Below are 15,369 nucleotides of genomic sequence, written 5' to 3' on the forward strand. Positions count from 1 at the left end.
TCCCCATCAAGCTGCAAGTTGCTTTCGTATCCAGTTACATTTTTGCGACCACCCCGAAGTCGATCTTGGCTCCTTGTTCTAGGTGGCTGAGAGCGTTGAGGAGGAAGCCAAGCTTCTCTTCGGTTGATAGGCCAGGCATGTAGCTTACGATACTGGATCTGATGACAAGAAAATGCTAGATCTGTTTACTTGATTGGAGTGGGTCTGGATTGGTTTGCTTGATCGAAATAGTGAGAAATGAATGTTAGAGAGGTCTGGAATCACGTTGGTTGTCTTTAAGGTGGAAGAGCTACACGTGCATGCTGTCTTCAATCCAGGTGAAGGTCTTCCAATGCGAGAAGCAGAATAAAAGTGAAGATGATGTGAAGAGTCAGCAGGACGTTGGACTACCAGCTTTGGATATACGACGCCGATTTCACTAGCAGGTTCCGGAACAGCGATTCATACTGATGAAATTCTGTGCACAAGGGATTTCTGACCATGCTCACTTCATTTGATATTGAGCCGCTATTCAGCAACAACAATCAATCGACTCAGGTAGAAGACGAAGCTTTGGACAGGGTATCAATTGAGTAGTAATTAGCTTTGGATGTCGGTCCCGCAAGGTATCGTAGGGCTATGACCCATGTGGCACGTTTGAGATTACAACTGGGCCTCACGAACGACCTGTTACCTGACCTAGGAAAACTCCTTCTCAGCCTTCTCATCCACAACGCTTCCTACATCAGTGCTGGCAACACTTGCATCATCACCCCATGTCTTCTCGCTCTTCTCGTTGCACATCTCGGTAATCTTCGATGAGCTAGGTTTCTTCGCATCCACCGCCTGCCCTACCTTACTCCAATCAATCTTCTTCCCATCAGGTCCGACATCAGCCTCAGATACCCACTCACTACTCTTGCCCATGCTGACAGCCTTACCGACCTTGCAAAGACCATTACCCACAGCTCTAATAGCAAGCCCAGTTCCTGCAAAGACGGCAGCAGTGGCCCGGAGTGGTGCTTTCACCAATCTCACTCGCTTCTTCTCCCTGAATTCAACCATGGGCATTCGTGGCAGCGCTGCTCGTTGACCAGCTTTGAGGTTGAGCACAAAGTCCCATGTGTGCTGAGAACTGCTGTCGCGCCATTGAAAGTAGAACTTGGCCTGTGTGTTTGATTAGTCGTTGTGTTCGATAAAGATTTGATCCTGTGCCACCTACAACACCTGTACGATCAGCGACAGACCAAGTCAAACGATTACCGTCCTTGATTTGCGGCTTGTCAAGGATAAGGCAGACCAGCTGTATCTTGGCGTTCTTCGGGATGGAATCCACCTGTGAGATAGGACAGTAGGCATAGTTGGGGAATTTGGTGTCGGCTTTCTTCATCTCAGCCTGTGAGATCAGGTAAAGAGTCTCTCGAATGGTGAGAACGGTGACTACTATCCGTCAGTACACCTTGTTAGCATCCCAGACGATGTATAACTTACAAAGCCACTTATGGATGGTTTGGGCTACATCTTTGGCAGCCACGACTTCGAGATGGTTGCCTCGAAGCTCATCATGTGCAGGAGCTTTTTCCGAGCCAGTGGTGATGTTCACTGTCACAAAATTGGCGGCACGACTTCGGGCCATAGCTCTGACTTCTTTCAGAGCGGTAAGACTCTCAGTGGTTGCGCAATGTGGCTGCTTGGCGAGGAGAATGACTGAACGTTTGCCGTCCAAAGTGTAGTCTGCGGGACGCTCCCAGAATCTGATACATAGAGCGCCTTCTATCATGGCTGCCAGTTCCAACGCATGGCATGCTCCAGGTGTAGGATCGTTAACATAGATCCAAGGCGCTTTTGGCATACCAATCGACTTCTTCGATACCTTCTGACTCTTGGGCATTTTGAGGAGATGTGTCCTGCTTGATAATTGCGATAAGGATGTTGTAACAATGAGTAGAGATTTATACAGAATGAGAGTGTTGTTGGACTATCTTGGTGAACAGAAGGTACATGTCACTGTGTTTGATCAGTTGTCACTAAAGCAGGAGCGAAAGAAAGTGATAAAGAAAGTCAAGTACACGATTGTTGCATGCAGAAGAAGGTATCACATGGAGGGGTAGACAAAACAGGATTATGCCTGATTCGAAACGAGCAGTCCTAATCGATGGAGATACGACTGCTGGCGAGTGTCAGGCTGAGTGGAAAGTAAGACGCCGTACGATAGTGGTACGTCGAATCATGATGGGTGTGAGTGACTTGCGTTTGTGGCTTTGAGGAGGCAGACTATGCTGACCGGCTTGCGCAGCCTGGAAGCTGGTTGCCGACGTACTTGTAAACAGCAGGAATAGAAGCGGCAAACCTCGAGACGACATGTGAAGCACTGAAGTGCATAGATTAAGAAGTGATTCGCGCATTTGATACCTTTAGGACGTAAGGTTGTGATACCAACACGAGCAGCTCGTGGAGTGAGCGAGTTAAGAAACACAAAGGTGCGGAGCAACTCGCTAACGAGTGGGTTCATGGGCAAAGCACGGCCTTCTCCATAGGTTGAAATTACAGTTCCGGACTCCTTACTTGCTGCCTAGACAGTGTGCCATCTGTCGGGCGCACGACTGGCAAGTACGTCCTCTTCGGGATGTTGCATGTGACAGAGGCTAGGTAGGCGTAATGCATTATATTGATCGCTTCAGATGATCTATCTCGCATTGAAGCGCATTTTTTACGATGCCTCTCGTTCCTCCAAGAAAGTTCTCGCCGGCTATGCAATGCCTCAGGACCCGGGGAGTAACTTCACCTATCCGCACACGCCCACCTTTTGGCGCACTTTCCGCCCTTCTCGTTGTTCACAGCAGTTTACTCATCGTCCTCCTCGAGCTCGCCATGTCCGACACCGTTTTCACGGTTCCCCAGGCGACTTGTGGCTCGAGTTTCGTGTATACGTGCCATAGCGCGATGAGTCTTGGCCAGCCTCAGATAGTCGCCTGTACGTTCATATTCTTCAGCTAGCTGTTTGTACATCTGGAGAGCCTGATCGCCGTACACTTTTCCTTCCAGGCGACTGATGCTTCGTTCGGGAAGCTCGACGCTTGTGCTCTTTCGGGCAGTACCATTGCTTCTGCGAACGTGACTGTCTTGCTCTATTCGTCCGTCATCCAGCCCGCCACTCAATAGATCAATGAGCTCCTCGATGGTGGAGACGAGGTCTTCAAGAGTCGACCAAAGTTCATCTTCAGGCTGACTTGCAATTGTTGTGAACGATTCTAATAACTCTCCAACAAAGAGCTTGCGCCCAACAATCTCGTCGCCGGCCAAGGATAACGATGATGTCGCTCGTGCCCTGAGGATGACATCCAAGGCACCGATGACCTCAGCCTCAATAAGAGACAGGTTCTCACTCAGTGCCCATTCACTAATGATCATGGTTTGCAAAATCTCAACACCTACCCGTCTCAGCCCTTCGTGCATGCTCAGGCACAACTCGACGATGGACTTGACAAGGCTAGGCACGTACTGGACTTGATAGCCTCCTATCTTGTTGATGTGGTATCTTCTTTCATCGTCTTCCGTAGCATCCCAGCCAAGCAGATTCCAGGAATGGCGTAGAAGCTCGGCACCTTCTTGTCTAACATCACCTGCAATTTTCCATACCGCCCTACGCTTCTGCTCGGAAAAGGCCTCTAGAGTCAGCTCGGGTGAAGACACCAGAGATAGGATGGCATCAAAGTAAGATTTCCACAGTTCCATATTGAAAGTGTCAGCTTCCTCGGCATCCTCTGGATCAGGGGGTTCGGGTATGCAATAGTCTTCGAGCTGTTTGGCTATGTAGGCTAGAATGTTGAGGGCTGACGTGTGGTTTGACACATGAAGGCTCAACCATGTAGAGGGATTCGTGTCATTTGAGAGCATTGCCTCTACCATATGTAACGTCTGCGTAATGTGTCGCGTCCTCTGATCTTCGTTGTAGTCGGGCAAGGGAACAGGTCGTATCTTAATTATTTCAGCCACCAGTGCTGCAAGTTCTAACAAGGGCTCATCGAAGTCGTCCGGGCTGTCAGTGTTCTTAGTCGGGTTGGGATATGAGGAAGGAAAGAGCAGGGAGAGTGACCAGCGCTTGCTATGACGTTGTGCTGATAAAACAGAGTAAGTACGCACAATCGGCGACAGGAAGTCGTGCAACTTTTGACAGGGTCGTCTCAGGAGCGACGCCACAATTGAAGAGCATAGTCTCACCTGGTCACACCAGCTATCAGTAAGGTCGTTCTTTTCAGGCCAATGCAGCTCAAGCCATCTGAGACAGTTTCCAACAAGTATAGTCCAATCTTCGTCGCTCTCCCAAAGCTGCTCTAGCTTTGTGCAATTCAGAATGAGTACGAGTCTGTAGAGTAACAATTTGCCAGTTGCTTCTTCACAGGCGTCAATAGTGTCGATAGCAACGCTGATGACTTCTTCTTTTCTGTATACGGCAAGCAACTCTGGTAGCCACAAATGGAAGTTTTGTATAAGGAGGGTCTTGCTGCCAACCAGTGCAGCTGTCTCACTCCGCACCATCATTTGCAGACCAAAAAGCACTGCCTTCATGTCGTCTTGAAAACTCTCGTGTTGATTGGATATCGTTCCAGCCTCGTCCGTCTTGTTGTGGTGCCAGTAAGAGGCCAACAAGAGCCTCAAAAATTGTTGCCCAACTTTAAAGAGTGCCCTTAGGTCTCGTGAACTTTGAGGGTCGGAAACGCTCTGCAAGAGTCGTGTAAAGCTGCGGACTAACGACGGGGCGACCAAAGGCGCTTTGAAATGCTGGTCAGCATATCTCTCAACCAGTGGCCCTAGATTAAAGCGGCGATCATGCACAATCCCTAGTACAAACACAATGTCGTTGAAAATGAGATCTTCGAACTTGTGAGTTCCAGCCTTGTATTCCAGGATAGCGAACAAAGCATCCAGAACTTCATCCAGCTGCTTGACAATCTCGATCTCTGGCACAAATACCAGCTTTTGCAAAGTGTCCATCAGACTAGCGGAGGACAATGCACGCCAATTAAACAAGCTAGCTAGTGTGCGATCCTGCGAGAATTCGGTACTGACCAATAAGGTCTTGATTTCAAGGGATGCGATGGGAATCTCCTTCTCCTCGATAGTGCTGTGATCCCAGGGGAGGTTCAGATACATGCCCTTCCCATTGTCGGAGAATGTGGAGGTTGACTTGTCGTATGCATGCAAGATTAGGGAGTGGCTTCCATCACGCCGGAAAGCATGGTTTTCCCACAGCGGCATCCAAGCAAGAGCAAAGGGAAAGCCTGGCGCATCTGCCACGCTGAGCACTAAGTGAGCATCGGTAACCTTTTCTAATGGCAGTCGTATACATATGGTTTGGTCCCATAGGGTGTCTAACTCAATAGCATAAGTTCGCAAGGCGGTTACTGCTGGACCATTGGCTGAAGCAAAAACACAACGCTCCAATCGCTTCCCGGCTGAATCTCGTAGCTCCATCGTTACCTGAAGATTGAGCATTGGTGCTGGCTTGACTGGTACCGCGTCGTATTGTGGATGTGAATATGCTCCGTTTTGCTTGATGTTCACCTTTGATAGAGTTAAGTAGATGTCAGACCGTCGTTTCGTAGGAGCTTCTAGAAAACCAAGTCTTTGACTTTTTGAGATCATATGCATGGTAGTAGGATTCGTTCGGATGAGGATGTCGGCATCGGGCGATACGTACGACCTCAGCTCGATCTTTATCGCTGGCAACTTTCTACATCGCACAAAATGTAGACGGCTGGTCTGCAGGAGCTCAGGCAGCACCCCTGGCCAGCCAATTTCTTCCTCCTCATTGTCTTGAGCCGCTAATGTCCAGAAACCGAGGTCAAATACTTCTTGCTGACCGGAACTTATGGTAGCTGCTAGGTCGTAGACAGCGTAGCCCACGACCCGTGGGACTGGAGGACCGATGGACTTTTTCGGGGTCTCATTGGCTTCAGTCCTGATCTCGTTGGACGAGGATCCTCGCCTTGACATGGCTGGTCGACCATTTGGTGCATTGTCCGACTTCTCTTTGCTTCGCTTAGAGCCAAAAACGGCCAGATTTGATCTCCTCCTGGTCATCAGGGATTCTCGTGTCTTACTAAAAGTTCCATTTCTCGACAGAGGTCGTTCAGCAGGTGCCGAGGGCGCAAGCTTCGGAGGCTCAGAGACAGAAGCACGACCCACGAGAAAGATATGTCCTTGCGTGCGGATATCGCGCGAACTTAGATCCGCGAAGAGGATTTTCGAATCATGAATGGAGGATGCTGTAAACGTTTCCGAGATCTGCGACATGGATCCATCAGCTGCTTTCTGATACAAGGCGAAGGTAAGGTTAACGTTGTCCGCTTCTGTGGTGTGTATAGATTTGACATCCAGCATGCAATGGTACAATTTGGCTGTTTCCTGCTTTATCTCCGGCGGATCGTAGAGGAGGCTCATGATAGCTTGGAGTTTCGTCATCTCGATAGCTGAATCAGCTGCGGTCAATAGTCGGCCTTTTTGGTCAGGATCTCGAACGATAACTTCAGCTCCTAACAGTTTGTTCCCTCGAACCAAGTCCCAGACAACCTCACTTCGTACACTCAATCTCTCCTGTGCTGTAAGCACATCATTGAGCAGTTCGCGTCGCGAATATTCAAGTTTGGTGATAAGGCCTGATATGCGATCTAGGCAGTCGTAGTCCTGTCTCAACACTAGTTCTGGCAAATAGGAAATATACCACTCTCTCAGGCAGGATGAGATTTCGTCAACGAGCGGTTCTGCAGTCGAGGTTGAAGTCTCGTCTAGGACTTTGAGCATGGGCACGGGTGCTTGCGGTTTCTGTGAGCCAGGAGCAATTGGCTGCAATTGATATTCATCATCGTGACCAAGTTGCTCTTTGACTTCGATACAGCATCGTGGAAAGATGCCCGAGAAGACACGTGCATCTGATGCGCCTCTGCTGCTCCTCAACAACGCGGAGAGCAGTGAGGGTGCTTGGACCAAGTAACCTCGACACCATGCCTCGTCCTTTCCACCCTGTTCAAACACGTAGAGCTGATCGCCTATCTGAAGAGGAAGTTCTGTAGTTGATGATGAAGGCTGAAACGGGTAGATGGCAATAGCATACGATAATGGTATTGGCCGCCAGGGCATTCTTCCCCTGTAGAGTGGTGGAACGGTCAAGGAATGTCAGATCGACCGTGCATCAGGGTCTATTTCTCTCGGGTATTATTGTACAAATAGTCGTCGCATGACCGTGGCGTCCTCGTATTTGTGTCTTTGTATCTTATGCGCTCACAGTCAACCATCGGTGGCGCCCGGTCAATCAAAATAGCTGAACAGGTCACTTGCGCAATGCGAAAAAAAAACAAGTTCGAGACTTGACGCGTGTGTGCAGAAGTCGCGACTACGAGGATCGACGACGATGATAAGACTCAGCAACAATCCAAGCAGTCCATTCAGGCACGAGTATGGCTTTCGATCCCATCTGGAGAAGGTAGTACAAAGTGATCATTGATGTGATTGTTGCAACCAAATTAAATTTCGGCTCAATTTCCAGATCGTCTTTCACCACTGTCACTTCCTCGAGTTTGACGCGTAAATTGGTTAGCCTTGTCAACTTTTCGCGGAGAACCTAAACCCTTGCAAGGCTCCCCAGACCTGCCAAAACCCTAGTTAGATTGCTTGGCTGCTACCTGCACTGCATCTTTCCTTCCACCTTTCGCAATTGACATAATCGTTCTTGCTCACTCTCAGCAACAACGACTTACAGCTTGCGAATGTGACAGGCTTATTGCGCCCTCCAATATGGCCATCGTCAACGTGCTCCTGTCGACTTTCGAAGGGTTAGGCCTTCCAGCTACTCTATGCCTACCTCTACCAGATGATCTCTCGCTTGCAGACCTTTCCACGTTGGTGGCTAACCTTTTGCCTGCTCCCGCTGCGTACTACACTTATCTTTCCACATGCAATGGGTTGAGGCTGGCTCCTAGCGACAGGCTTCTAAAGTCCCTGCTACAATCCTGTTGCGCTGCAACAGGAAAGAACTCTTTCCTCTCATTGAGACTCAATGTCCCTCTACATGGAACTAAAGGAGGCTTGTAGGTTACCACAGAGAAGTCATTCTGACACGAACTCTAGCGAGCTTTTGTGTTTGAATCGACAGGTTGACACTAACGTCTTGCAGTGGTAGTCAGTTGCGTGCAGCTGGAGGGCGCATGACATCGTCGCGCAAAAGGAAGCAGAATGCGGAACTAGCTACAGGCAGTGCACGGAACCTTGACGGGCGACGTCTAAGAACGATAACAGAAGCCAAAAATCTAGCCACTTACCTCGCGACGAAGCCAGACATGGATCGAAAAGAGAAAGAGGAGAGGAGAAAGCGCTGGGAGGCTGTCGTTGACTTAGCCGAGCAACGAGAGGCCGATATGAGAGCCGGCAAGACTGTTGATGGGCGGCGCAAGGGCTTGAGCAGTGAGTGGATGGAAGAGAAGGAAGAAGTTGGTGAAAATGTCAAGAATGCTGTCAAATTAGCCATGGCTGCTAACGAAACGGACCAGGGCAAGGCGGACGATGGAAGCAGTGGTGCATCCGCTTCCGATAGTGCTGATAATGGTGATAGCGACATTGAAGACCCAATGGAACTCGATGAGTCAGACATGGCACGGCTGACGACTGAAGCAGAAGCTGGCGATGCCGACGCGATGTGGGTGCTCGAGAACAAAATTAAGATACCTCGCGATTTGTTGCCAAAACCAAAGAGAACAGCACCTCGTTTCGCTGGCTTCGATGACGACGATTCATCGGGAAGTGAGAGTGATGAAGGTGTAGCAACAAGCTCCAACACGACAGCAAAGCCGACGGCAGTTGCAGATGTCTGATAGCTTGACTGTACATGCTAAAGGACTATAGATCACTAAGCATCTTCAGCCAGTTGCTCACGACTTGCAGCCGCATTACTCCAGTTCACAATTGATTGTCTGCATTCCACGGCTCACTCCGCCTGGCGACAAAGCCTCCTGAACCCCCCAGGATGGAGCCGAGGCTCTGTTCAGTTGTGTTGGAATAATATCGAACAGTTATTATCGATTCATGTGAGCACAGAGGGCTTGAGCCAGTTACAGTGGTAGCCGAAAAGACGTGACCCTCGTCACTCCTGCCTGATCTGACTATAGGCATCACGTCAGGCTCTGATCCCAATAACCAGTGCCTAAACTCGAGCATCTCCAAGGAGCAGTGTGCCTGTAGACTAAGAGGGCAGGTGAGACGAAGTTCACGTGTTTTTGACCGTCGCCTTGCCAGTACCTGCCAATCTGCGGATTTCAGCGCCAGATAGACTTCATTCTCATCACGAATGGCATGCCGAACCTATCTTTCAAGCTCATACTTCCGTTTCAACACAAACTTGCAGAATGTAAAATGGTAAACATGCCTTTCACTATCCTGTTCTTATCCTGTCTCGAGAGTTATCACGCAATCAGTATCAGAACCTGATATTACTCAACTGTAGATTGCTCCTCCAGTGTATGATCGACTAAATCCCATGTGTCTGTGATCCTTCTCTCACGACCATGGAAATCTCATTACTACCAAAACTACCAAATGTAGTTGGCTTAGCTATCCTACTATGGCTGACCTATCACATATTCATATACCCATTCTTCATCAGTCCCCTCCGACACATCCCCCGAGCCCACTGGACCGTTCCCATCCCCTACATCGGCTCCCTCTGGATCCTCCACCAAAGGTTCCGCTCCCGAAACAACGCAACCACGGCCCAAGCACACCACCACGGTCCCGTCGTCCGTCTCGCCGACAACGAAATCAGCGTCAACTGCTACGAAGGTGGAATCAAAACCATCTACGCCGGAGGCTGGGAGAAGCACGAATGGTATCCCCGACAGTTCGCCAACTTCGGCGTGATGAACATGTTCTCGACTGTCGGGCATACGCCTCACGCTCAGAAGAAACGGATAATGGCTAATATATACTCGAAATCACATCTGCAGAACTCGGCTCAGGTCCAGGCGAATAGTCACGAGTTGTTGTTTGGGCGGTTTTTGCCATTGTTGCAGTCCTTTGCGGAGTCGGGTGAATCGGTTGAGATTCATGAGGTTAATAATGCGTTTACGATGGATTTCATGACAGCTTATCAGTTTGGGATTGCGCGGTCGTCAAATTTTACACAGAATGTTGAGGTGAGGAGGAAGTATTTGCATCTGTACCATTCGAGGCGTGATTGGCAGTTCATTTCCTCTGAGCTACCGCCGTTGGTTCGGAAGATGTTGCAACGGATCGGTGTCTCCTTGTATCCTCCTGCTGTTCATCAGGCAAATGCCTGGCTGGAAGAGTGGTCGAAGAACATGTGTGATGCGGCGGATGAGTACCTGAAACTGCTGCAGACTGGTGCCACTACAGCCTCTGCGGGTCATGAACCTTTGGTGTTCAAGCAGTATAAGACTGGTCTTGTGGCACTTCGAAAGAAAGACCCCATGGCTGGGCTGGAGGTACATCCTCATCTGGACGAAGGCATGAACTTTACAAGAGGCCTCAAGAACGCAGAGGTAGTTGTGCCGAATGAAAACCAGACACTACTGGAAGTGTATTCAGATATGGTCGATCAGCTGGCGGCGGGACATGAGACTTCAGGCATAGCACTGACTTACCTGTACTACGAGCTCTCCAAACATCCCGACATGCAAGACCGCCTCTTCGCAGAAGTCAGCAACCTCGAACCACGAATCCAATGGCCTCCGGCCTCATCTGTAGAGGACATGTCCCTACCCACAGCCAAAGACATCGACAACCTCACCTACCTTAACGCCCTCATCATGGAAGTCCTCCGCCTCCACGCTCCAATCCCAGGCATGCAACCGCGAATCACACCATCAACTCCAGGCGGCGTCAGTCTCGGTCCTCCAAACACACAGCACCACTACACCGGCCTTCCAAGCAAGATTCGCGTCAGCGCAATGCCCTACACCCTTCACAAAATCCCCTCAGTCTTCACAGATCCCGAGCGCTTCAACCCCGACCGATGGCTACCAGAGCACACATCAGAAGCTCAGATGACAGAGATGAACCGACACTTCTGGGCTTTTGGTAGTGGTGGAAGGAAATGTATTGGGATGAACTTAGCTCTGCAGGAAATCAAGCTTATCGTGGCAGCGGTATGGGGGAATTGGAAGACGGAAATCGTGGATGATGAGGGTATTGAAGAGGTGGATGCTTATACAACGAGGCCGAGCAGTGGGAGACTTGTGGTTCGGGTTGAGAAGAGATAGGTCGGGATTTCGGGTTTGGTTGTTCTGCTTCTTTAGAGCACCGTAGAGTACCGTACTCGCAGTAGAACTTCGAGGATCGGTCGCCGTTGCCAATAGATTGTCGCTTGGTTTTCCCTCAAGATGATTCTAGCATATCTAGGTCAGTGAAACGATAAGATGTTGTGTGCTTGATGCTCCTGGTCAAGCTTTCGTGCACGGAAACCACAGCCGCAACTTTTGAGATGCGACGTTCATTTGTACACTCCATCTGCTCGAGCGCTTTCAAGCATGCAAATGCAGCCACGCGGCACAAAGAGAAAACAAAACATGCGGCAACACCTGTCCGAAAACCTCCCAATAGCGGAATACCAAGGAAGGTGGTCTGATGTGATAGATGAGCTCCACCACCAAGAACATGCCAAGCTGTGAGTGTGAGCAATACAGATCCTCGCTTATTATTGTGTAAACCACCTCAATACACCACACCACCTTCCACCTGCATGTTTACTGCAATGGTTCGCCGTTTGTGCTTGGTGTGCTCCACGTGAAACGGCTCGCAACGGTGCTGGGTACTCACAAGAGACGTCGCTTAGCACGTACAGCATGGTAGTCTCGGCTGCGCCGCAACACAAGACCATTGAAGGGCGGTTGGTATCCCCTTGTTGGCGTATAGTTAGTGGGTACGTACGTACGTATGTATGGCGATGAGCTTTCGCGTCTTCGTTGAGTATCGAGAAGCTATTCGAGCACTGCTGAGCATGGTGTATCGAGATGAGATTAATGCGGATGTTTGTGTATCTCCGCGGACAGGGTCTGCTAGCAAGGAAATGGCTTGCCTGGACCGTTTGATGTTTTGGACCTCGAAACACCTGCTATTTGACGGACCGAGGACCAGCATGTCACCATGAGTATCCAGACACTCCGTAGCGTAGACATGCGGAGCACATGGTTGAAGACCTTATCTCGAGACGCTGATGCCACTCGACTATCGGACTTGCCGCGAGAACGAATTCGTTTCCAGACTACAGTCGAGAATCTCGAAAGGATGCAGACTCATTACCACTTGTAGGAAACTAGTGATACTGTTTCAGGTAAGCACCTGCGCCAACTTGAGTTACGTACTTGCCATGAGTGGGATGCAGACTTCGAGCGAGCACGCAGTTAAGCTATGACGTGAAAATACTGGAGGTGGGCGCGAGCGTCGTTCTCGATTGTCGGCCTGAGAAACATCGTTCACATCACTGGTATGGACAGGTATCCATGTGTTCCTGCAGAGGGCAGATAGTACTGTATAGGTACTTTAGACGGCTCGTCTTCGTTGCACGGCAGTGCCTTATCTAATGCAGTATATCTTGACCCCGAAATTGATACTCGCTGCACAGTACCTGAACAGGAAGAAGTAGGTGGACAACAGCATGTCTCACAAGGCCTCATTTAGCACGAAGGCTCGAAATCGAGTCGTGATCACTGGGGCCGGCAGTGGCGTTGCCGTTCTTTTGATATTCCAGCGGCGTGCTGTAGGAGCAGTAACCGAGATGACTGGATTGTTTAGGGTCATACGCTATAGTGTTTCAGACTTTTGTGTTGAGTATCTTTTCGTGTAGACATTCCACCAGGTTGATATGACGCTTGAGCAAAGCATTCGAGTGAGGATTAATTAGAACGAACTTTCCTTACGATAATGTTTATCCCCTGTTCGTCGAGTTGAAACTTAATTTATAAGGTTGCCGCTTGAATACGACGCGGTGCGCACACCTTGTCTGGATCGAGCGAAGGTTCTCGCCAACTGAGCAGGACACCTCCTGAATGGTCGAATTCATCGAAGGTCCGCAAGCTCGCCGACCCGCCACATGCTAGCGCAACGGCTTTTAGTCATGTGGCTCAAGACTGCTGCACTCGAATGGGATCGGCTAGATTCAGGCTATTCCTCGATCGGTCCACCCATGAAATTGATCGGCACTAGTGTTCACAGGATCCTTGCACGATGCTCCAAATCCCCTGGTCTAACCTTTGAGTGTTGAACCAGCGAGAGACCGCCTCATGATAGTTAGGGCGAAGAGATTGTGATTTTCATAGAGAACGTTCAACATTTGAGCGTTATCCACAAACCTTGGTAACCAGATGTTTAACTGACACGCTCATGCGAAGGATTCACACATTCGAGTTAGATCGTTCAACATGCAGCTAAGATACATGCGCTCTGCAGGAGATGACAGTATCAAAGCTCAAGGTCGGTTATACCAGCTGTACAAATCCAGGTACCATTATAGACGTGATGGTCGTGAAAGATGCAAAACACAGTGCGTTCTGTGAGCCATTATCCGCTTGGTCCTGGTCCACCACGCGGTGTATTGGAAAGTAGACATAAGAGATATCTTCCAGAACAGTCCTGTCTGCTTTGCGACAGGGTTGCTCAAGGATACGAGGATAACATAGAAAAGTAGCCATACTATGGCCATAATGCAACGCTGAATGCATACTGTACGTCTGGTAATATGAGATGATCGTTCAGTGACGTGAGTCATTAAAGAGAAATTGCTATTGATGCTTATAATCTTTTCCCTGAAGGAACTGGATATTTTCTGTTGACCGAATCGTGGTCAGTGTTTGTTTCGACTTCGAGGTTGACTTCATCTTGGTTGAGGGCCCAATTTCGTAGAGATTGGTCCTGGTGCGGGTGGTTCTTCCTGGGAGCTTGATAATGTTCGTCGATGCTTTCTGATGTCCCGGCTCGAATCTGTGCCATTGTCGATCACTCGCTCAGTTGCTGTTAAGTGGTTGCTCGACCTAGCCTCCTTGTGCTGACTACCCACAGAAGTATGACTGGATCTGTTTGAAGCGAGCGCCCCTTTTGGTACTTTCGGAAGTGGCCTACTAGGTGGAGGACCTAAAGGTGCTCTCGGAATCGTCGTGGTGATATCGGTATACATGCTAGGACTGGTCTTGGCGCCAGAACCTCTTCTTTCTGGAGTCAGCTTGACGGATTTCGCAATTCCATCTGTGTGAATCGGTCTGAGGAAGTCGAGGTCGAAATTTAAATCACACAAACCAGGTACTTCGGTTTCAGGCAATGGCGATGCTGGTGCTCTGTTGTAGGCAGTTCCAAATTTGGACATGATCATGTCGTCAGTCGCCGCTGGAGACCTCTGCGGAAGGTCATAGGTCCCAGTGGCAAGTAGAGCAGAAACTCGGTGCTGCCGTAATTCCAACGTGACAGTTCGACTCCGACGTTTTCTTTGCTTCGTCCCACTATCCGCGACTGTCACCCTTGGAACAGCTGGGTGACACTCCGATGTCAAAATAGATGGAGAGAGTGCTTTTGGCGAAACGACAAATTCCTTCTTCGTTACTGTATTTGTTCGTACTGGAAACAAACTGTATTTTGCCTTTTGTGACGCGCTTGTTGGCTCTGAAGGAAGTGAATCTTGTCTCGAGACTTGCTTGCTTTCACCTCGATATCTAGATGACAAGTCTTCTAGTCTCGCAGATAACAGAAGATCGTCGTTTGGAGAACCTGAGATTGTGGAAGGCACGTCTGGAAGGACTCTACAAGCTTTTGCCGCGTCGAGATCAGTGAGTTGTAGCGCGTTCACCGAGAGTTTTCTTCGTTCAAGTATACTGCTTTTTGGCGAGAGGGATATCGTCTCATTATTTGTGGTGTATGTTCTTAAACGAAGATCATCAGTCATGTGCTTCTTGTTGAACATGTCGGTAAGAAATTGATCAGCTGTAGGTGACGTTGAGGATGTGGACCAACCAACGCTGCTCGTAGCGACAGTGGATGAATTCCCATCTGATAGGCCTGAGTCCCTGAGGCGATCCAAGGATGTGGATGTGTGTTTGGAAGATGTTCCAGATTGTGGTCGTGTACTCGTTGCTCCGCTGGTTTCCGTAGCCGCATTTGCTGCATGATCCTCAATTGTAATGGACAATCTTGGTAGTGCAGTGAAGCCATGGCTATGACTTTCATCGTTAGATTGGCAGCCAAATGTACGAGCCAAATCGTCTCGCCATGCTTGATTATCGTTATCCTTACTTTCAAGCGAACAGTCCATACCACCCAGATGCTCAATCTCTTTACGTACAGCGTGCAACCAAGTGTATAGTTCGTCACAATCATCGAAGATAAGGACCATTGTGC

At 49.4% G+C, this 15,369-nt stretch overlaps 4 protein-coding genes across 4 annotated transcripts; 2 read left to right on the top strand and 2 right to left on the bottom strand.

Moving 5' to 3' along the window:
- Positions 1-678: 678 nt before the first annotated feature.
- On the bottom strand, positions 679-1,870 carry LTR64_000533 (uncharacterized protein; the record flags this gene model as incomplete). The annotated part of the gene is made up of 3 exons (XM_064894918.1): positions 679-1,146; positions 1,202-1,422; positions 1,471-1,870. The coding sequence occupies 3 exons, from the start codon at positions 1,868-1,870 to the stop codon at positions 679-681; spliced, it is 1,089 nt and encodes a 362-aa protein (XP_064757605.1).
- Positions 1,871-2,823: 953 nt separating this feature from the next.
- Positions 2,824-7,119, bottom strand: DCK1 (Deoxycytidine kinase 1; the record flags this gene model as incomplete). The annotated part of the gene is made up of 1 exon (XM_064894919.1): positions 2,824-7,119. The coding sequence occupies one exon, from the start codon at positions 7,117-7,119 to the stop codon at positions 2,824-2,826; it is 4,296 nt and encodes a 1,431-aa protein (XP_064757606.1).
- Positions 7,120-7,773: 654 nt separating this feature from the next.
- On the top strand, positions 7,774-8,846 carry LTR64_000535 (uncharacterized protein; the record flags this gene model as incomplete). Its single annotated transcript, XM_064894920.1, has 2 exons — positions 7,774-7,811; positions 8,153-8,846. The coding sequence occupies 2 exons, from the start codon at positions 7,774-7,776 to the stop codon at positions 8,844-8,846; spliced, it is 732 nt and encodes a 243-aa protein (XP_064757607.1).
- A 690-nt stretch (positions 8,847-9,536) lies between these two features.
- Positions 9,537-11,249, top strand: LTR64_000536 (uncharacterized protein; the record flags this gene model as incomplete). The annotated part of the gene is made up of 1 exon (XM_064894921.1): positions 9,537-11,249. One exon carries the CDS (start codon positions 9,537-9,539, stop codon positions 11,247-11,249), a length of 1,713 nt encoding a protein of 570 aa, XP_064757608.1.
- Positions 11,250-15,369: the final 4,120 nt, after the last annotated feature.

This window comes from Lithohypha guttulata, assembly GCF_036872675.1.
Source record: "Lithohypha guttulata strain CCFEE 5908 chromosome Unknown scaffold_1, whole genome shotgun sequence".
Lineage (NCBI taxonomy): Eukaryota > Fungi > Ascomycota > Eurotiomycetes > Chaetothyriales > Trichomeriaceae > Lithohypha > Lithohypha guttulata.